Here is a 22,827-nt window from a genome sequence, read left to right as displayed (position 1 = left end):
ATAAAAAATGTTAATAGCAGCATACGAACTAGCTGTCGTAAAGCGGTCTAACGATTTAATGGCGAATAATTTTTTTTCAAAATGCGTGTAAAATGTGCGATATAAGCGAGGATTCCAGCGTCAATAAGCTTCCTATCAATAATAAACCGATGTCTTTGTTCGAAGGTAAGTTTCATTCGCCTTTTATATTTATATGTGGCGTATTCCATTTTTAATCTGCTGTCATTTTTGCCTTGTCGAGTTGAGCGTAGCCGTCAATGAGATTGGAATTGAATGAGACTGACGTCTTGACTGGCTGACTGACGTGAAGAATCGAATGAAGCCGACAATCGACTGATCGACGCATACTTCTCCGTGGACTTGGCCCTCGGTCGATACTGATAGAGTTGAATCTTTGAAAACTTAAAATGTTGACACTAGTCTATGGCAGTGGATATTTTGTCGATGAAGCAATAATAATGATTATTATTTCAAGCTTATTATTTAGTTAAGGCTAAAACTTTTGGCCGACATCTTTATAAATAAAATCAAATTGTCTACGGTTATGGTAGTCTATACTATATCTATGTACGCGCATGGGTGAATTAATAGGATTTAGGGTATGATTTGGCTGTAAATGAATTAAATTTTATCAAGCATGCAGTGGGTATACAGACGAACACTTGGTTTTTTGCTTTGGTTTCCAATCCCAATATTACAAGTAAGAATTATACTACGTAAGGCATGCGCTAACTGGGCTTCCGTAACCACAGCTGTTGCACTCTGTTCACAGACTCCCGTAACCATTATCATAGCCCTGGCCTGGATCTACTACCAAAACCCGGGGCCCTAACAGACAGACACCACCTCTGGCTCTCAGGTTAGGTTGATTCGTGCAACATTTCCCCTTTTTTTCTGCAGCTCTTGACCATATGGAAGAACAGAAAAAAGGGTGTTCTACATCAAATCAGTTTCCAACTGAGAATATAGCGACTACAGTACAACAACTGATGCCGTCTCACGATGAGAACAGGTAAATCCCCTAGCCTAACCACTTTTAGTCTCAATGTGATATATCGATCCATAATTTTATTGCTAATCGGCTGGTCTTCTTTTGATATGCCTCAATTTGGTCAGAAGGACTTCTAAATCGAGAAATAGCTGATTGATATAGGGCCCTAATAGATGATTGTCTATTGCAATGAAGGCAAATTGCAACATATCTGAAAATTGTTTCCTCAAATTGGCAACATAAGATACTCTCCAATCAAAAGACATTTGGATTATGGCATACAAATGAGGTTTAAATTAAAAGGTTTTTCAAGTTTTTAATAGGCAATAAATTTGATGACATACTATTTTCAGCTCTGAAGTAGAGATTGTTACGGGAGCAGTTGAGGAACAAGATACTGAAAATGAATGTAATATATTAGCTGTTGAGGTAGGTTTTTAAATTTTACAATGTGCTACAGTAGACTCATGTTTACATCTGTATCAATTGTCTCTGATTATCACGTGCATTGGACAATATATTACTAAATTCTTACTATCTTTGTGTGATGACAACCTATCCCTGCACTGACTGCCTCAGAATTCATGTACCTCGGCTAGAATTTATTAGTAAGTTGGAGTTGACAATTCAAAAGGCTGTGTTAAAAGCTAAGTTTATTTTTCAGGTTCTCAATGGGACGCAGTATATAAAATACATGCAAAATGGCGAAGTGTTTTATATCTCGTATGATGACTATAGATTATTCGACGAAGCGCTTAGAACAAATTCACAGGATCAGTACTCGGTGGAAGTTCATCAGTCCGGTACCGAGATGTCTGGTCACGAGACATCACAAGATGAACAGTCCTCGATGAATTCTGAATGTAACAGCGTTGAAAATGTTGTCGGAGCGGATGCGCTACAAGTTGATAATTCATCGCCTTCTGTGGGCAGCGAACAGGAATCGAATGTTGTCTTTACACCGCAGCAAATCTCAACATCGAATAATGCTGAATTAGTCGAACGTATTATCAACACGCCAGCAGTTCCTCCAACTGCGGAGACGACGTTGATTGCGTCGAATTTGAAACTGGTCAATCCTATACCTCAGCCGCAACAAGTACAGCGAACTATTATTCTGCCGATGAATTCAAATTCCACCGCGCCGATTACAGTGTCCGTACCGATTCAAGCTCAAAATAGTCCATTGTTGAGTGAGGGAGCTAGTGTTGTACAGTCACAACAAGGTGGAGCGAGCGTATTAATTGATACCAACACTTCGTTAAACGGATCAAACGTTCGAACAACGACGCCGACGAGTATCATTAATCATGCTCTTTTTGCTCATCCGAAAGTCAAAGCACATTCGCCGGTGGCCGGAAATTCTCGGTTCAAATCACCTAGAGCTTCGACGCCGTCATCTTTATGGCACAAAACTCAAACTTTGAACGTGGCGAAATCCGTATTGAAACAAGGCGTGCAGCAGCAGCAGCAGCAGTATGCTATTGTATCGAATCAAGCTGTGAGTTCAGTTCGTTTAGTGAAACCGCAGCAGCAGCAGCCAACGAGTGAACTACAAACACTGATATACACACCGGGCACGCGGCAAATCTCAGTCGGTGGTCAAGTGATTAATAAAACTACTGAAACGCGTGATGCTGCCAGTGCAAACTCTTCCTTAATAGACAACGGCACAAGTGACAATAGTGATAAATCTGTTGAACAGATACAGTCCCCTGCTGTAGGAAAGCTTGTGGTGAATAATGTTAAGTGCGCGGCAAGTGGAGATGGTCCCAACCAGCGGATTAATGCTGAATTGTTTCAGGATCAGTATGGCCGACCGTACGTAAAACTGCAGAATTCCGAATATATTCTATTGCCGCAGAGAAATATTAGTGATGGCATTATACAAAACCCTGGTATGTTGATATACGTTTTAAAACATTCAATAGCATATTCTTTTAAAATTTTCATGCAAAATCTGAAATCGAGTTGTATTAAATATGAAAGAATGCATACGATTTAATATGTTCAATCTCCCGGAAGGAATGAAAATTCTATTACATATTACGTTCATTCTCAGCAATATATACATGTATGTGTGTCATTCTGGATTTCAATGCGAAGTATTCGTCTTAATTATTGCAGTTCGAGTATCTAAGATTTCTGGAGGGGGTAAAAATAATTCCCAAGATAACGCGACTGGAATTCATTCAACTGGTGGAACGGACCAGGCAGCGAGGTATTGCATTTAATTATTGTTACTGTGCAAACTCCTTAATTGATGCTTCCAAATTACATACAAAAATAGTAGTTTGTAATTTGTGTCTGCCTTTGATTAAGAACATCTTTATTTGGGATACTATTTACATTCCTGTTTTTTCTAGTTCGCCAAATCAAAATTTATTATCTTCAAGAAATTGGAAGCATGCTGAAAACAAGTATGGGCCTTTGGAAAGGTACGGTATATGTATTTCTCATGTTTAAGGTACTTGGACTAAATCTTGCATTTTATTACATGCAAGTTTGATTTGTTTCAGGCAATCAATCCATCAAAACCCCACCATAAAAACTGGCAAGAATCAGAGTATCATTTTGTCTCTAAGGAGTCCACTTGGTAAGACAGCTTTTGAATGCTCACTCGCCAAGACTTAGTCTGTATTGACTTATCAATGGGAAAGGCTTTTTAAAATTTAGATTATAAATTGTTGGCAAATGAAATCGGGCAAGCCATTAATTATCAGTTTGATATTTTTTGATATTTCAGTCTCGAGTCAGAGCAGCTCCGGCAGTGGTCAAATCAGTGTCTCTAAAAGAACTCCTCCTGCTAACATGAAAGTGCTGCCCGGTGAACGCGTGAATTGTTTGTGTAAAAATTGTGGATGCGCGAGTCAAAATTATGTTAGTTGTGATGCATGCAAGAAGCCTTTAACACCGGATTGTAAGTGGGTCATACGGAGCAGTATTGAAGTCGACAAGAAGAAGTTTTACACGAGTAAACTGCAGCAACAACAGCAGAAGATGACAAAAGCAATACTGAATGGTGGACGATTGAAAAACAAGTCGATGGCTGTTCGCAATGAGCCAGCCAAACCAGGTGCATATCCAGGGTTCCTACAACTCCTTGATTCATTCCTTTAAAACTCCTTTTAAACGGAAAATGCTTTTAAAGGTGTTCGAATCTCCTTTAATTTGAATGCCCTAGACTCCTCTAAATTTGAGAAATAGGCAATTAAAATGTGTGTAGTTGTACAGAAAACCACGCCTAAACTGGTACAGTTGGGACCAGGATTACTGTATACCCAGTATGAAATTAATTGATTTACCTATTTGGGACGAAATTTGTTATATCTGATAAATCGAAATATCCGAGTTCGTTATAAAGAAGTTCCCTGTATTATGCAAGCTTTGCTTTTGATATATTATTAATTCATTGAATTTAGAAATGGTCACAATCTCATCCGATGAAGATGAAGACAACGAAGATCATTCATCAGTGTTTTCAAATACTTCTGTATCGAATACCAGTCAGAATGTTGACGTATCTTGTATGCCTAGCGTAGGTGAATCCCCGTGTTCATCAAGGCTTCCTAGTATGAGTGAATCACCGTGTCCTTCTCCTCCAATTCAACTCAACCGCCGCCAACGAATGGAAGATCAGGTATTTGGCCTGTTACCATCTTTTGAAGTTACAAATATGTATAGAAAAACAGGTCTTTTATTCGTTATCATTACTCCATGGATCTATAGTATATTATAGGCCTATGTCTGAATGCAAGTAATGCGAAAATTCAAGATGCATTCACGTTGATTCCCGATTTAATTTTTTCAGACTGGAAATATTCCTTGTTCGAAGAAACCAAGGTTGAATGCGGCAAAATTGACGATGAATGATGCGGATCTAGTAGTCACCAGCGCAGTGGCATCAAATCCAGTTTGTGTTTTTACGTGTCGATCGATTCGAATCGGTACAGCAAACTGTTCGTCTAATGATTTCGTTTCCCTGGATAAGTTTAGTTGTCGATTTGTTATAACTTGTAAGTAAAAGTAAAATATTCAGCTTCGTTCGATAGATTCGCTTTCGATTGTGAAAGATGATTTTGTGTCTTTGTCAGGGGAAAATCGTAACCACCGACTGTTGATAAAAACTGATGAAATTGTTAAAGTGGAATTTTGCAATGCGAGGTCGTTTCCATCAATCGCCTTGCTGTTGATCCCGTCGGCTACGCAAAAAATTCGCACTGCAATGAAAATGAAAATTGGTGATCAACATTGGTACGATCCGGATTCTCCAAGTATGTTGATCGTACCCCAAACGTCGTTGATCTGGTCGTCTTTCATTACCGCAACAAGATATTTATCACATATGACATGTTATTTCTCTGCAGATCAAGCTCATAAAAGGATAATTTTCATCTTGACAAACGGTCTTGACACAGTTCAGTCTAATGCGTTGGCATTGCTTAATGAAATTATTACGGAAAAACGTGGTCAAGGCAAGAAGATATTGGAAAGCGTTGACGCTGACTTTATGAATCATATTTTGTACATGACGTCTGGTGTAGACAAACTGATAGCATCTCCTCAAACACCAACTATTCGTACAAGACTTCAAACAGGAGCAAGTTCTGCGTCTGCCGAATCTCATTTGGATTCCAAGTCGAATTCCTCAGTTCCCATGTATAAGTATGTACATAAGTTCACGAGATTCCATCCTCCCTCGGCAGGGATTCGAACCTGATGGCATCGCTACACTCAGCCACGGCACAAACCCCTGTCACAGTAGACCGGGTGTGCAGGTACATGCGCAGCTTTGCAGCACAAAAATTTGCGGCACCAATCAGATTGCTCGTCCTATAGTCGTCGAGGGAAATTTCACGGAAGAACTTTAGATGGGAAAACCCGTCGTGGCAATGTCGATGCGATCAGGCTCGAATCCCTGCCAGAGGAGGATGATAAGATTCAACTACGAATGTCGCAATGAGAACATTAATTATCCTTGATAGTTACCGGTGATTAAATTATTTTTAGATTGTTCACGTATCCACCTCCGCCGGCCACCGGAGCTATCACAGTTACAAATGAAGATCTAAACTGCTTAAACGAATTAGAATTTCTGAACGATGTCATCATTGACTTCTACCTGAAGTAAGATTAAGTTATCGATTGATTGTGTACTTACTTGACGTGTTCAGTACTGAATTATTGTGATACATGTATTTCATTTTAGGTATTTCCTGATGGAAAAATTATCGGAAGAAGTACGTGCAAAAACACACATATTTAGCTCATTCTTTTATAAGAGGCTAACACAGAAACCACAGAAAGGAAAAGAAGATACAAACCTGTCGTACGTATCGAATGCTGGTGGCGTGCATTTGTTATCAATCTCGGGCTTCCGTTATGAGACTCGGGCTTCCGTTTCGGCGACTTAGCCTTTTTGAAAGTGGGTCGATCTTGATGAAACTTGGGTACAATGGTAGTATCGGGGTCTAGTTGTGCAGTCCGAAGAATGGAACAAGCGGGCCATCTAGCGGCAGAACTAGGCACTAAAAACTCTCTTCTTTCTGCAACATGACCTTGAAGATAACTTCATAACTGGGGAACGGGGGTTGAAATTTTTGAAAAGTTATGTAGACAAAATTTAGCTATCGCCCTAGATACAATATATCCAAAATGCAATGGGAACTGACTGAGTGCCTCTTGCTATGTCAGTGATGACAGATTCAAGCCTGAGCCAAGAACTCTTGTCGCTGGGTTTGTTTTCTTTGTTTGTCTGTTTTTTTGCTGAATTCTCTTAAATCTATGGTGCTTAAGGTTAATGGTAAGAAGACATGGTCGTGTGAAGCAGTGGACTCGCAAGGTGGACATATTTAGCAAAGATTACCTCATTATTCCCATAAATGAAAAGTAAGTTAATTCTAAAGCCTTGAGATAAAAGTGCCTCAACATAAGTTCTAATAATCTAGTTAAGATGGACAAAAATCACTATATTTTTCTAGTGCTCATTGGTATCTAGCCATAATTTGTTTCCCGTCATTGATGGAGCCAGTCGTCGTGAGTGAAGTTCACCCAAAAGAAGTTGAGTGTCTACTCTCGGTTAATCCTGAGATTAGCTCTTCAGAAGTAAAGGTATGTTTGAAGGAAGTTTGAAAAAATAATGGGTTTTGTTGGTATGAAATAATGAAATGACAGTCGGATGATTTACTTCCGTTTTTCAGGAGCCTCTACCTCCTGTCGTCATTGCTGCCGCTGAAACTGCTGCCCTTGAAGTGAAACCCGAACAACCGATGGAAACTGATCAGGTTGGTACAGAATTTACGGTTTGGAGGGAGAAATACCGATCAACTGAGTGCTGAATATTCAATTATTTTGTTTCTGTAAAGGATGATGAAGAAGAAGAGGAGGAAAATGATCCCGCTGATGAAGAAGAGGTGGATAAACTTGAGGAATCACTCAGTGATGATCAGATGACTGATGCAGATACATCATTAGTTTCTAATGAAGCTGTAAGAACATTCCGTAGAGCCAGTAAACGGTAAATATATGTCGGATTTCTTCATTTATGTATTTGCTATGTTGCTTACTCCCAAAATGTCATTATGGTATGTTGTATTCATATCTATAGGTCTTGCATTTTGATAATGGATTCCCTGAAATGTTCGCTACGATGCAATGTCATGAAAATTCTTCGAGGGTTAGTAAATTTTGTTAGAGATGGAGCTCAAATAAAATCAAATTTTGTAGTACCTGTATTAATTTGATTTTTTTTCCTATAGGTATATTCAAGTTGAATGGGACACCAAAAAAGCTACAGCGGAAGGAGCACGAGTATTTGATAATAAAACTATGTTTGGTTATTGTGCAAATGTACCACAGCAAACTAACTACAGTGATTGTGGTATATATGTACTTCAATATGTGGAATCATTCTTTGAGGTTTGTATAATAAGATAAGTTATTCATGCTCCGATATTTTGGAGTCGAATCGTCGAACAGCTCCTAGTTAACACCAATACAGGAAACCATGATTTCCAGAAAAGATTCCATGATATTTGATGCTTGTTTATTCATCATTCTTTGCAATTACCATTTCAGAATCCAATCACGAATTTCTTCTTCCCACTGAAAGGATTGGAACAATGGTTTGCTTTAGAGAAGGCACAGAAAAAGCGCGAATACCTACGTAATTTACTGTTAGAATTACAGGAGAAATATGGTAAAAAAAATGCGAAAGGACAAAATAAGTGAACATTTTAATCATTGATATTACTACTTATTGGGCCATGCCTGATTTCAATGTGGCTAGTCAAATGTCGTCCAATTGTCAAAACAAAACAGTAAGTGCATCGTAATTTCTCTTAACCGGCATGTATATAGGTTTGTGATCTTATACTGTCTCTATTTACATACGATAATTCTCATCAGTTTGTTCGAAATAATAGTTAGCGGACAACATTGGTGTAATCATTGTATAAGCAGGGTCAACGTGCATTATTATAATTATGTAATACATTATTTCTGATGTCTGTCTGCATTTATTTAATTCATATTACCGGTATGTGTTTTACAAATACACCACTTACCCTACCCTTATGTTCTATCATGGACTCTTCGTTTTAGAGTCTGTGGATCTATGAATATGCATTGTTTAATGGACAATAAAGACTTGAGGCATGATAGCTTTGAGATCTTGCATTTACTTACCTTTGTGGGACAGACGAAGTTACAATGCTGCATGGAATAGATACACTTGGTTTATCAGTTTGCTTCCCTTAACAGGAACCAACAGCCGTACTCATGAAACCTCACTAAGTCTGGTTTCTTGCTAAGTTCCTTAGTACCTATGTATACTTTAACTACATTAACTACTGAGTTATTTACTGACTTAGTAAGAAAGCTTTTATGAATATGGCTGCTATTTCATGGGGCGTTTGGTCATGAATGAAAAACAAATAGTGGTGACGTACATGCATACATTTCTTACACATTTCTCATGAGAAATATATGTACATATGGTATGTGTGTTATATTTTTCTATGAGTCACATATTTCTGGTGAGAAATAAGAAAGAAAAATCATGTTTAGTGTGTAAATCTGTAAATTCTATCTTTTTCTATGGATATTCATAACCGAGTAAGATTGTTGATGATTTGTGTTGTTCTCATGCTTATTATGGGGAAGCTAATAAAATGTGTTGTTGTCAACTATTTACCTTAGTGTCATTACTTTGATGTTTAAAGGAAGGCACTTAGATTAGGTTGTCCTTTCTAAATAGGTCATCCATTTATTACATAGATTTAAGGTTGGAAGGGTAGGGTGTACATAATAATGATTGAAAATGTGTAAGAGGTGAAAAGTAATTTTCCAATCTAACGAATGGATGAGGACCTACAAAAATATTTTTCAGTGATGTTACAGTTATGTTATAAAATGTACGAATTGAAATCTCTTTGAACTAAATATCAAAATCAAGTGTATAAAATGTTCAAACCATGTGTGAAAATAAAATCATCTGTTATTTAAAATTATACATGCACTTATGATTGTTGGTTAAGGTTTAGTATAGTAATCTAGGGACTTGTGGTCGATGATGAAGAGTAGGTTTGACTCTACATACATTTCACTCTTGAAATATGAAAACAAATTCGACAAATAAATATAAAAATAATTTTATTTCAAGTCTATAATGTAGAGAAAGAGAAAATTATGAAAAGCTGTTCCTTATGAAGTCTTTAAACGTTTTTGTAGAATTTTTGAATCCGTAAACTGAAATTGAAAAAACAAAATTCACAAACATCTTATTCGAAAGCTGAGAAAGATTTCTCAGAAGGCTAAAATCGCTACCTGTTTTAATCTTTCACGTATTTTCAATCGAGTTTCCTCCATTGGGTCTATTTGAACTGTATCACTCGGTAGCACTGAATCGGAGCCATGGCTTTTATTCTGTGGCCCGGTCCTTTTACCCAAAATAAAAGCATTCTTCCGAATTTCTTCATCTAGTGAATGATCAGGTTTAGTTGATCGTACAGGAATGTTCGAATCACGGATTTTTTTAATTGTTTGCCTCGGAACAAATTTAGGTTTAGCAGTGAATTTTTGTGAGTTATTTGTTTTCACCACAACATCAGACGGTTTGATCTGCGGTTGAGAAGGCTTTTGCACAGTTGCGGGTTCATCCTGTATTGATTTATAGTCATCGATCAATGACCATGGAGAAAATTTCTTCCGTACATTCGTTTGTTTAGACTGCCTGATATTCTGCTGTTGGTATTCCATGGGTGGTGGAGGCAATCTCGGAGGAATCAGATCATAATCAACGCTTGTAGATTGCTTTTCATCATACACAACTGTTGGAACCACAGAAAATTGTTCGGATTCAGTTTCTAACATGAATGAGGCACTTGTTTGAGTTGATGGTTTTCTGATACTGGCAGCCTGCGGTCTTCCCTCCAATAATTTGGATGATTCACCTTGTTCATTTTCTGTAATTCAATGTAAAGTATATACTCATGCATTAAGACAACATTATACTTATGCGATGACAGAGATCATTACCAGAAAATATTTTGTCTACTTACTTAATTTTCGTACACGAGCTGCGATGGCTTTACGACGCTCTTGTAACTTTTGGCGGGTATCTTGAGGTGATTCATACTCGGGACAATAGCAAACATGCAGAACACTGCCATAAAAACTGAAGTCATCCATTTTTCGTTTTGCAATTCTTTAAAAAAGAATACAGAAATGTAGAATCAATATTACTTGCTTAATTCATATAATCACAGAAAATCATAGGCAAATACCTATGATTTACCTACCAGTAAAAGGAAGTTTAATAATCATTGATACCTATTGAATATCTCACCTTGCTGCATTGATCTCTTTAAATTGTATCCAGTAAACGTCAGTAAATTTATCATCCTTTGGAAAGTCGTCTAATATTCTGTATTCAATGATAGGTCCGTACAAGGCAAACAACTTGATCAGTTCCTCATGAATACCAAGAGAAGGAACCCCCTGCACAAGTAAATATTTTGATTCTTGATTTACTGTATAAACCTGAAAGTAGAAGAGAATACATATTTGGGTTTAAGCTAGTTAGTTACCTAATTGGTGGTTAGCTTTTTATAATCGAATGAGCTTATACCAATGTGAGGTTTGTGAAAATATCCGATCGTGATACTAACTAAACCAGACAGGTTACTGACTAGGTTTAAGCATTATAAGCGAAGAAAATGAAATTTTATATCTTTCAAAATCATCTTATCATACTAAACTTCAACTTTATGTACCGGTAATTGTATTGAAATTGTTACTTCTGTTCTCTTCTATTACAAATATGTCGGTCGGGTAAATGACAAGAACAGTTTAGTTATTTTCTATTTTCTTTGACTTAAAAACAAGTCACACGCTATACAGGACAAACCTTGACAGCAGTGCTTCTTCGCCCGTCTCTGTATCTTTTCCTTGTTGTGCATATTGCATCTCTTTCATGTAGTAAGAATGGATCATCATCGACATTTGACATGGTTTTGTAGCCAACCCTAAAATTTATTTTTGAAAATACCAACAACACGCGCAACGACCTTTAGATGAAAGGCCCTAGCTGGTTTTCCCTACTTGCTGGCAGGGGGTTTCGGAACGGCCTTTCGTATGGAACCGGTCTCGAGGATTTGTTTAAATATGGCGACCATGGTTGAAGAAATTGACGATGGTAACTTAAATATCTATTTCCTATGGCTTTCATATAATCTTAGATGCCTCAGTATGCATGTCAGATCATGATAACATGTAGATCGTGGTATTGGTTAAAGTTTTAATTAATTTGTGACTTTTTTAAAGAATAGAAAAACAATAGAATGATATATTTACACACTATTAAATTCAATACAAATTTGTATTTATTCGTTCATAAATTGCAAAACACGCGTAAAGCTATTCACTATCATCATTTAATACTTTTAACTTATTTTTGGTTTTAGTACCTCCTTTGGAAGATATGACAGAAACCTTGAAACAGGTTTTAGCTGTCCACGATACTTCGAAAGCACAGATGGATGCTCAGAAGAAGAAGGAAACAATGACAGCCTCTTCTATTCCAGTTGGTTTTTAACTAATGTTTTTTAAAGATTTTTCACCACCGTAAAAAACATAGTTTTTTTTTAACCTCATATCTTTATCCATATTCAGGATAAATCTTCTAATGATGTGGAGATGAATAGCAAACCGTGTACGGTAAAGAAAGACAGAAGCGCAGGATTTGCTGGCATGAAGAAAGGATTTTTACTAAGTTCATCCTCTTCGACTAAACCCAAACCAAAGAAATCCGTTGAAAAAGATAACATTCCGTTTATCAAAGCAAAACAAGAAACTAAAGAGTCAAAATATGAAATGCCAGAAGTCCAAGCAGCCATGCAAGCCAGTCAAGGACTTCTAAGCAACAAAGGTAGGTAATTCTTTGGATTTGAAGTTTTTTGATACAGTACTAGAGATTTGAAGTAGCTTTGAATGATTATTTTCAGAATGGATTACGGATAATCTGCTGGAGAGTGTCGAAAAAAATCCACTTCTTTGTTCGCAAATTACTGATCCTAAGATTTCTGAGGCTATGAATGAATTCCAGACAAATCCACAAGAAGCGATGTGGAAATATAGAAATGATGAAGAGGTTCAAAAATTCTTTAAAGAATTTTGTGGTCTGTTGGGTATGTTTCGTCTTTTATACTCATCGTGTTTCAATAACTTCAAGGTAAATTTTGACCAATTTCAAACATTAATTGGTTTTTCGAATAAGTAAGATATTTATGAAGAGTTAGCGCGTAGAAGTTGTTACTGTATTCTAAAATTTATTTCAGGCAATCACTTCACCGGCTTATCAGAAAGCCAGGCTCAGAGTACTGTATCCTCTTCCATGCAACGAGATGGGACTGCAGATATTCAAGTTAGGAGCTCTACAAATCCGAATCAGCCAACGCAGAAAGACGAAGACAAGATGAATGAAATTCTATCGAAACCTGAGGTGAAAGAAGTTCTCGCTGATCCTGAAATTCAGCAGCTATTCAAACTCTTACGGGAAGATCCTACTGAGGCTCAGCGGTAAGCCCATGCACTTGCGTTGTGAGAATGTATGAAGTATGAAGTATTAAGGCTACTTGGGTGAAATACATGCAAAATTATTTTTCAATTTTCAGGATATTACATCAAAAGAAACCGTCGATCCAATCGAAAATTCAAGTTTTAGTGCGAGAAGGACTTTTGAAATATCAATAAGTTTCGTACTGTCAATTAAGCGTTTGGAACGATTTGTTTTGACTTCAAATGAAATTTAATATGTTTATTTGGTACGTGCTAATTACGTTGTATATATGCACGTATGGATCTGAATGTAAATACATTGTAATCTACTTGTAAATATCAATATTTATATCTGAATAGATATCTTAATAAATGATTATTATTCGCTATTTGCTTCTTTTCGCGTGATACTCTGACATTTGGCATGAAATTTCACAATGTCAATGTTTTCTTTGATTGCTGTATGTGTCATGTTCCAAATACGGATATGCCACGATGAGTGTTATATTCCCAAGTGCAAAGAATCTGATTGGTCGGTGTCGTGTTGAACTCGCATTTGTAGAAATACTTATTCTGAACAGCTTTTCAACATGGGATTATTTTTGTTCAAGATGTTTTTGAATGGCTTGCCTCTTGGGATTTGGCTGCATACATGCATTATATACAGATTGTAAAGCCTGGTTTTCACGAGCGCTTTCCAGCTTGCTTTTCCTGCTGCCACAGGAAACCGCTCGTGAAAACCAGCCTTAAGAAAAAGTAGAGATCGCAAATCGAGTGAAAGGAAAATTGACGGCCAATTTTTTACACGGATATTGGATTTAAGCCGTTGCTTGACAACCCTTAAATTATCCAGGCGTACACACATTCTTATCATCGGAGAGAAATACCTATAAAATAAAGAACACATTTTATAAAAGAGTCATATAATTATATATAATATATTTGATGCGTACATACATTTACAAAATAACTTCAATGTATAATATTCCGAGGGCTTGATTTCAATGATAGAAATCTGAAAGATGTATATGAATGGGGATGTATTGACGAAATACCATCCGAGGACTTATCTGACATTCGTGCATTCAACAGAAAAAGCTGCTGTCACCGTCTCATACCGTCTCTATAATGTTTAATTTACGGTTAGATGATCAAGAACTATTCGAGATTATAGTAGATTTCCTATGAAACTCCACTCGGAGGCAAATGTAGCGGCAAAAAAATTGATATTCCCGTGAGCATCGGAATTGTATCTAGTTTTTTACAGTTCGTAATTGTGGGATAGGCTCTTCACAGCAAGTATTCGTATTCAATACAGTCTATATCGCTTGGATCGTGGACTCTGAACAAATATAAGTTTATTTGGACAATATCAGGTTGGTCTTAGTATCGTCGGATTGTAATTCGATTAAGTCTTCTATGCTGTTTTTCTTTATCTTGTATTATTGTTGGAAATTATCCACAATCAGTCGAAACCATGGCGCACAGTTACTATCAGGCGCAACGCCGTGGATGGTGATTACTGGTGCAGGTGACTTTTCTCTATAGTTTAGAAATGTTGAATGAAGTGGTTTGAAAATTAAAAAGATCTACCAGTTACAAAAACTCCAAACAACCAATTAGTGCTGTTGACTTGGGAATTGCGATATTGTATTTGTTTGTTAGGCGATTCGATCATTTACTCTTTACTAAGCCGCTCTAAAAAACATTCCAATCGAATTGCCTCTTGTTTTAAAATCCAATATGCTTTTTCGTCGTGAAACTGAAAAACTGCCATCACAATATTTCAACGTGTCTTGCGTGATGTAGCGTATTCTCATCGTTAGTGTTTGAAATAACCGAACCGTGTTGCAAATTGAGCAACACCGCTGCGTATTGATTAACTATGGCTTTAACTGCGGAAATTCACAATTTACATCGAGAAAAAACAATTACATCCATTTCAACTCGAAAAATAACATCACCTGAAAGAGAGATGATCAGCTCTCCAGTGAAACAACAATATGTTCATGTAAAAAAGACCAATTCATTTCTTTCATACCCCGAGATGTCCTCGCTCGATGACACGCTAGAAGAAATTACAAAATCCAAAGGCATCTATTTAAGAAAACGCCCTCACCACAACAATTAATCAACAACTTCATTGTTACAAGATTTCTGAAACTGATCCTAGTTAGGAAACATCTAACGAGGTTGATTAACTGATCGACAACATTTGTGTACGTATTATTAGTATTCACTCAGTTTAAATGAGTGATTGATTTTAACATCGATAGAATACTTTTCATGTTCTTCTCTCATTTTATCATTTACCGACTCATATTTACAGATTACAAAGTTCACGTTATTATGTCGTATATATGTATTTCATGATATAACCAACTTTTTAACTGTTGTTTGACCATGTGAAAATAACAGTCAGAGATCAAGAACAATGATTTGAACTTTTTAATTCACTCCACTGATTATGCAGAAGTGCAATATTTCCGATGACTTAGGCATTGGTTGATATTGATGTTTATAAAAACGAAACCAAATATATAAATACATTATATAGAGATAGATAGATTATATAACGAGGATCCATTCCTATAGCTATGAGCGAGAAAGGGACAATAGATAACAAGTTACCGATGTTAGAACAAGTGTATATACAATTAAACATAGTCTATCGATTATTTTCGCTGCTCTGTAAAATTTGACCGCTTTCGCAGCCGCTTCGTCCGGTCGACGGATGGGTATCGTTTCTTCGAATGATTCCTGAGCATCAATTTGTTTGTGCAAAGCAGTCGTAGCGTCCGGTCCGTCGTCCGCTTCGCCGTGATGGTTATTGACCGTCTCTTGGCGGCAGCGATTTTTATGAAGAAAACGTTTCACCGTCAAGGACTTCGCCGGACACGGGAAGCAGTTATCGGTTGAAACACTACTTCGATGGGTTTTCCGTCGTTTTTCGCTATTAGTAAAAAGCCAGGCGGCAGATTTTTGCCTTTCTCCCGCATAAACGTTATTATTCGGCCTCGACATCATCGCTAATTTACCAAGTAGTACAGATATCACAACTGACCCGCACGATAAGGCTAATAGTAACATTAGATATATAGCTGTAAGAAGAAAAAGAACATAGTTATCTTTTCTTTTATCCCGCACATGTCTGCTGGACAATGATAAGGGATACGTTTCATTTCATTCGTTTCAACCATGTCATGTACGTTAGCAATTGTCCAGTAACGGACGTGTCTCGTAGGCGATTCATTCAGTCTCATTTGCGACGATATACATTATTAGTCGCAATTCCCGTACTGATGAATATTACCATATAGACGTGATCTAATGAAACGGTCATCCGCGGGGACCTGGCCGAAATTGCAAGAAGACGCTACATGGCGTAACCACGTGACACTGCCCTCGTTTTCGCCATGTGTCGCACAATAATTGAAATTTGTGTGACGAGACAATCGCATACCCGGAATAAACGATTATGGGATTCATCGACAGCGCAGTTTCAGAAACAATTATTATATCTTTCTGGTTTTGCTATTTCTCAAGAATAGATTATCTTTTTTTCATTTCGTTCACGCGGAACGGTAAAACAGTCCCACAGCTTATGATGATATAAACACGGCTTAAATCTGTATAAACTGTTTTTGGTCATCGACAAGAAGTTGTCAGACATGGTATGACCGACGGCGTGGGCGATTAATTACCGAATAACTGTTCCCTCTTTCAACCGTGTGATGGCTAATCGATGATAAAATGACCGACGCGCAGGCACCGGAACCACTTTATGTTATCGTGAATTATGTATCTCGTGGCCATCTAAACAAACCCTTTGACAGAGCAATTAATGAGGCGTTATTTCAGTAACATCGTTATCACAGTCGGGCATAGAATCACCGAACTAGACACCTTAATCGAATTTTTCGATATGAAAAAAAATCGAATTTGTGCAGCTCGAAAATGCATTGATTATCCGAAGAAATATCTGCTCTTGCGATACAATCAAATTATAAACCACGCATGTGTCGTCGAGTTAAAGAACTAATGGATTTCTTCGAAATAACCGTACTATGGCAAACCTAATTGGCCACCCTTTAGCGGAGAATTTCCCCTTGACAACTTACGTCGACGAACGGATAACAATAACGCAGGATCTGTTCAACAAATTAGTTACAATCAAGCTCATTTGGCGTATCATCTAGATGCGTTGATCTCGTTAGTTCACTGGCGTGTGCTGCAATAGCGGTTTCATATAAACGAGATGTGCTGCTGTCGTCGCATTTCAGGTGTGCAGCGTACCGACAGACGGCTCGAGTTTATCGAATCAAAAATTTACATCGAGTCGTAATGAAATCGCTTTAAAGACTTCGAAGAACTTCTTTTAGATTATCTATACGCGTATTCTCAATGGAAAATAGCGTTGAATTTAATGAATTTCCGGAGCTGGTTTCACTTTCAATTTCCTTAATTTATAAAGAGTCGATAATGAAAAGGACTCAAAGATTAACCATTTCTTTCATATATATTTTTTACTGGGATTTCTCGATACTTACCTAGTATGGGAACCTCGTCACCTGAGCGAGGAATATTCTCGGCGACTAGTAGTAAAAACACGATCAGCCCAACGACCACATTGGCTCCCAGTCCGACCCGTTCACCAGACTCTGGTGGCAGGGCGAATACCGTTAGCAGCATCAACGAAAACAGCAAACAAGGACAAATGATATTAACAATATAGTATAGACTTTTTCGACCGACTGTTATCGTAACGACTAGAAAGGGTATATTTTCGCCTTCCTCTCCTGCCTCGGGTAGTTCCACGTGAATAGATATTCCATTTGGGTCCAGCGACCACGTGTTACTTTCCGTGTAGTACATCTGCGCGTCACTGATATTCCCAACTATCCGAAATGAGAACTCGCGATTAACGGATGCCCACGTCGCCAGACGCAGATAACAGTTTTGTTTGTCAAACGGAAACATGGTCATCTTCATTTTGCACATGGTAAGGAAAGTACCGCCCGGGTCCCAACGAATCAGGCCATCGTGAGTTATTCTGATTGGGAGTTGAATTTCACGAAATAGCTCCAATTTTCCGTCAGTCCTGTAAATCAAGAAAAATATTCTTTTCTAAATTCCACGACGCTGGATTCATTGTAAATAGTAATTTGTTTTCGTATGTGATTTGTGAGAAGGAAAGTGGAACTCGACGCTTGCGTGATCTCACACAAGGTAAATCTACTCAATTCGTATTTCTCATTCATTCCGAAATTAAAGGATTCTTTGATGATCACAACTGATTGGTAATTGTACCATCATTGATTGTACGATCTATTCCGTTTCACGCTGTCAAACTAAGACGGATGGGAACGAGCGTTTACTGCTCAGTGGATACGCAAATTTCTAATCAAGAAATCCTGTTGATAGTTAGGGATTCAAACATGACTTTTCAGTTTAAGTATATTTTGAAAGAAGACAAACTCCAGACGAGAACGCAGAAACAACTCTGGCACAGTGATTAGACAGGGATCAAACATAATGTCATGGCGTATACGCACCTATCCAATAAAATGACGTCAGGTAGCCAGAGTTTACTCGAGGGAACAGTTATCGACATGATGTTTTGACATTCTGCGGGGTTCCAACTCAAGCGGCTGTCTTTCCAGTTCTAGAAATAAAACAAATGACCCAAAGATGTAATAGAGATGCGTCATGGTTGATCCATAAATATATAACTGGGAGCACGTCATAATGCCTATGTTGTACATCGATCTCACGACGAAGAACGACATAACACCCACGTCAATTTTTTTCAGAAATAAGTTTGCCTACACATTTTGTCGTGTTGTCAATAACTTTGTGTCGATAAAGGTTTGCATTATTGAGCGCGTATTTCATCTAGGGGAGGTTGAGTTGCATGTGATAAGCTAAGAATTAATGTAAATAATGTACAGGCATTATGATAGAAATTGGAAATTTAAGATGAGAAGTGTTCATTCGGTGCATATTTTACGAAATAGATCACTTACCATTGGGAAAACGTATGCAGCAGTCATCATTTGCTTCACTTCATCCTGCCAAAATATGAAAAAGTAACGGAATAATTACAAAAGCGAGAGATTGGGTTGTACTGAAACGTTTCACGCAGCTACCGTCTGTTCTTGGTTTCATAATGGGGACCGTTATATCAGAAGAAAGTATATATCAATCAGGCGTGTAACGTACATAATTTACACGCAAGGGCTTTTTATTTCCCCGTCTGGGTATGGCAAATTAGCTTAAAACACGATGATAATAACAGTGGTGCTTAAACGAAGCAGATAGAATGACATGAGAAAAATGACATGAGTGTTTTAATGATTACCAGTGTCAGTATCAGAAATATGCGGAACTCGACATCGGCCACTAGCGTCGAGGTACCATTTCCTGGGCGGACCAACGGGTTGTAATTTTTGAACAAATTTGTCTGTAGATAATCCTCATCACACGCGGTTATTGCTGGAAATAATAATAAAAGGACGTTTGTATTTGGTGGTTAGGTATTTTTAACTGCACACCGCAGTACCATGAACGACAAGTCAAATTATTCTAAAAACGTTACAGCCAAATGGAAAAATAAGTTACGTAATGTGGTTAAACAATTTGGTTAAGCACGCGATGTTGAATGATACCCTGGCATTTGGATGAAAAAGTTCTATTAATTTGTGCATAATACCCACTGTGCTCAAAATATAGACAGAATAACGCAAACATTTCATATTGATTCGATCTTTATTCGGCGCATCCCGTTGACACATGCGTCTAGTCAAGGTTTTTTTCAGATCATTTTTAATTTCATTACGTTAAATGATCTTGCTATTTTGTTATTGCCCGTTCGTAGTTTCCAGTCATAGTGCGGGGCTATTTAAATTTCATTCCTGGCGGAATTGACGATGGCCTCTTGTGACTGACGTGTAACATTAGCAGGAAAAACATTTCCGATCTGTCAACTCAAAACTTGATTCAGTAATGACCAATCAATCACCGTCATTTCTCATCATGAAAACGTGGTAAGAATTTGATGTAAACTTACCGCCATGTCCTGACCTTTCGAGCCTCCCTCGACAGTATCAATATATAACGATTACAAATGATAAATAAGGTGCATTTTCTAAAGATTTTTGTAAGCGTGGAACGAGCTTGAATTGACCTTCTTTGCCATCAAAACTGTATTGATAAGTGCTGACGTAGGTCGACTTGTTCATGTTTTTTTTAGTCGTTAGGTCATCTCGTTTTCTATCACTGCGATTTTATTGACTAGGCACTCATAACATTGCAGTTGCTATCGCAATTTCTACCGATAGCGAATCTTAAATCTTTTCCGGTTTGTTCATTTTTCTACACACGTCGTCGATGACATGTTAGCATTTATTTTCATGACGGGAAATTTGACATTGATTGAAATAATCTGCAGCAATCTATTCATTTTCATAGGATTATGAAATACGGCCATCCGACAAAGTGAGGAAGTCGGTGGTTTCGGAAATTTTCAGGCATAAACATTTCATTCATTCAATTTAGCGCGGAGAATTCTTATACGGACATCAACCCACCTTAACATTGATTGATCGGCTCAGTGATTTAGCGCGCTAATAATTTCTCTGGCCACATTTATTGTTTTCGCGCGATGTTTTCCGTCAACATGCAGGTTTACTTCAAAATCTCGAAGATAAGGGAAATCTTCAGATCTATACATTTTTAATCTGGTTCTCGGAAGAAGTGTTTGAAGAACTTGACTATTGCCTTCGAGGGAGCTGTGCAAGACTTCTGTTGAAAGCCACTCGAAGCAGCTTGAAAACTGTTAGCGAGTTGTTTCCTTGGTAAAGGTTATAACTAATGTCGATATTTTCCGCTTTGAATATATTTGAGTGGCAAACTCACGAAAAATATTGACAATTTCCCTGTTTTCAATGGTCTGGTTTTAACAGCGTGTGAACCTCAGGCCATGGTCTATTTTATATGAAAATGTATCTATCTAAGTTCTATACTAATTTTCAGTTAAATTCTAGGACCTCATAACCTTTGGTTTGTTTAGGTATTAGCAAAAATTCTAGACGTAATGAACTTTTAGCGAAGTATTATTCTTTTTGAGATTTTGCTTTTGGGAATTAATTTTCTAAATTGTATGGCATTCACGCGACATGAAAATATCGAATCTTTTAGGGAATATTTTTTTTTTCGAAATGGGAATTATCATTATCCCGGTAGGCGTGGACCATAAATCATCAATATCGAATCATAGAAAATAAAAAATCTTTTGTTTTTCATTTCTATCCAATGGGTGAATTATTAATGTCGTTTCTGAAATTGAAAAGGGACTTTTAATGCGTCGAAACACGATCGAATCAAAATAGGAAAATAGTCTGTTTCGTTTTCACGTCACGCGATTGTACAATAAACAATACAAATAGCGCATCATTTACTTCAGTCAAGGATGCAAATTGACGATTACTGCCGAATGTTTCATTCATTTACATTAACCCTTTAATGAAAACCGACATAACATACGAAAAAAAAACTGCCGTTGAAAGCAGTCTAAGCATGAGACACCGTCAAGTGCACCGTATCGTGAGCGACCTATTCGGGTGCCACCGAAGGTAAATTTCATCAGCATAAATCCTGGATGGATGTTTTTCGCCGAAATAGAGTTCCTTACATTGTATACGAGCAAATCTGTCCAAGTGTATCGAGTGCGTATTTGCTATTCGTTCGGATTTTTGTCGAGTATGATAACCATAACATCGAGCGTTTAGACTCGTGGTGACAAGATTTAATAACATATAGAGGGGGGCATCTGAACCGGGTTTCACTGAAGTACCATTCAGAAAGAGAAAATTGCAAATACAAACGACTGTCACCATGGAAACTATACATTTTTCCTCGACAAGTAACCACGGTCGTGAAAAATAACTACTCAAGAAAAGTTGCAAATTATTTAAAAGCATTCCGAATTTAATGATAAACACAATTTCATATCTAAAAACGTGTGTAAGTGAATATATTGCAAATTTTGCCCCCGGTAACAATTTCGTTGATATATCGATAATGTTTATTTCGTATCAAAAACACCAAACAATAAATATGATTTATGCTCAACTGGAATATTCCAGAAGAGAATTTCCGCAATATTTGACGCTGTAGGAATTCACACGTAATGTTCTAAAAAGAGGACACGCGTCTAAAAATAACATCAAGAAGTTGCGTTGTATCAGATAACATGCCGTTGTTAGAAACACTACTCGATCTTGCTCAACGTTTTCTGTCGGATCGAATAATCCCCCAGTGACAATACTGATTCTGTGTACACAGGAAGGAAATGAGCGTCGAATGACAAAATATTGCAATAACACGCCGCAAGTTAAGAATGATCAGAAACTGTTTCTGATTTTGACTGAAATATCAAGACGGCGCGTGAAATGGGACGAAATATGGTCGCAAGGTGCAAGATCTTTATGGGCGCAGAAATATCGACTAATGATTGTAAAACTAAATTGATTGTAGCTTAACTTCGCTCGTAAAGAAAAATTAATAGGTAATATTAGCTAAACTAAACTGATCAAGATAGTTGTCAATAATATATATCAAAAGTAACTGATTGATCATCGGTCGATCGTAAAATCAATCACATGGCCAATAAATCAATACGTTGTATCAGTATTACCATTTTATATGAATTCAAGCCATTCCCAAGACAGCTATTTCTGTTTGATTCAAAAAGTTACTTCTTCGAATTTAGTGCGTAC

General features: G+C 37.4%; 4 protein-coding genes across 5 annotated transcripts; 2 read left to right on the top strand and 2 right to left on the bottom strand.

Moving 5' to 3' along the window:
- Positions 1-50: 50 nt before the first annotated feature.
- Positions 51-9,471, top strand: LOC141911196 (uncharacterized). Of its 2 annotated transcripts, XM_074802187.1 has the most exons (22): positions 140-165; positions 242-409; positions 901-1,012; positions 1,345-1,420; positions 1,656-2,889; positions 3,119-3,212; positions 3,358-3,429; positions 3,511-3,587; positions 3,738-4,067; positions 4,414-4,631; positions 4,803-5,007; positions 5,086-5,265; positions 5,359-5,656; positions 6,002-6,118; positions 6,201-6,320; positions 6,788-6,880; positions 6,973-7,102; positions 7,192-7,275; positions 7,357-7,508; positions 7,599-7,667; positions 7,750-7,909; positions 8,069-9,471. In XM_074802187.1, the coding sequence occupies exons 3-22, from the start codon at positions 912-914 to the stop codon at positions 8,219-8,221; spliced, it is 3,963 nt and encodes a 1,320-aa protein (XP_074658288.1). In that variant the 5' UTR covers positions 140-165; positions 242-409; positions 901-911; the 3' UTR covers positions 8,222-9,471. The 2 variants fall into 2 exon arrangements, with proteins under 2 accessions (XP_074658280.1, XP_074658288.1); XM_074802179.1 differs by lacking the exon at positions 242-409 and having other exon boundaries at positions 51-165.
- Positions 9,472-9,663: 192 nt separating this feature from the next.
- Positions 9,664-11,546, bottom strand: LOC141911341 (uncharacterized). Its single transcript, XM_074802345.1, has 5 exons — positions 11,400-11,546; positions 10,839-11,032; positions 10,552-10,697; positions 9,818-10,455; positions 9,664-9,739 (listed from the first exon to the last, which is right to left on the bottom strand). Exons 1-5 carry the CDS (start codon positions 11,499-11,501, stop codon positions 9,695-9,697), a joined length of 1,125 nt encoding a protein of 374 aa, XP_074658446.1. The 5' UTR covers positions 11,502-11,546; the 3' UTR covers positions 9,664-9,694.
- Positions 11,547-11,645: 99 nt separating this feature from the next.
- LOC141911359 (uncharacterized) lies at positions 11,646-13,427 on the top strand. Its single transcript, XM_074802362.1, has 6 exons — positions 11,646-11,687; positions 11,956-12,074; positions 12,164-12,419; positions 12,496-12,678; positions 12,829-13,069; positions 13,165-13,427. Exons 1-6 carry the CDS (start codon positions 11,657-11,659, stop codon positions 13,241-13,243), a joined length of 909 nt encoding a protein of 302 aa, XP_074658463.1. The 5' UTR covers positions 11,646-11,656; the 3' UTR covers positions 13,244-13,427.
- A 466-nt stretch (positions 13,428-13,893) lies between these two features.
- On the bottom strand, positions 13,894-20,123 carry LOC141915446 (acetylcholine receptor subunit beta-like). Its single transcript, XM_074806972.1, has 6 exons — positions 20,118-20,123; positions 19,075-19,119; positions 18,604-18,713; positions 17,599-18,149; positions 15,704-16,149; positions 13,894-13,935 (listed from the first exon to the last, which is right to left on the bottom strand). The coding sequence occupies exons 1-6, from the start codon at positions 20,121-20,123 to the stop codon at positions 13,894-13,896; spliced, it is 1,200 nt and encodes a 399-aa protein (XP_074663073.1).
- Positions 20,124-22,827: the final 2,704 nt, after the last annotated feature.

Source organism: Tubulanus polymorphus, chromosome 1 (assembly GCF_964204645.1).
Source record: "Tubulanus polymorphus chromosome 1, tnTubPoly1.2, whole genome shotgun sequence".
NCBI lineage: Eukaryota > Metazoa > Nemertea > Palaeonemertea > Tubulaniformes > Tubulanidae > Tubulanus > Tubulanus polymorphus.
This window is presented reverse-complemented; position numbering and strand designations above follow the sequence as displayed.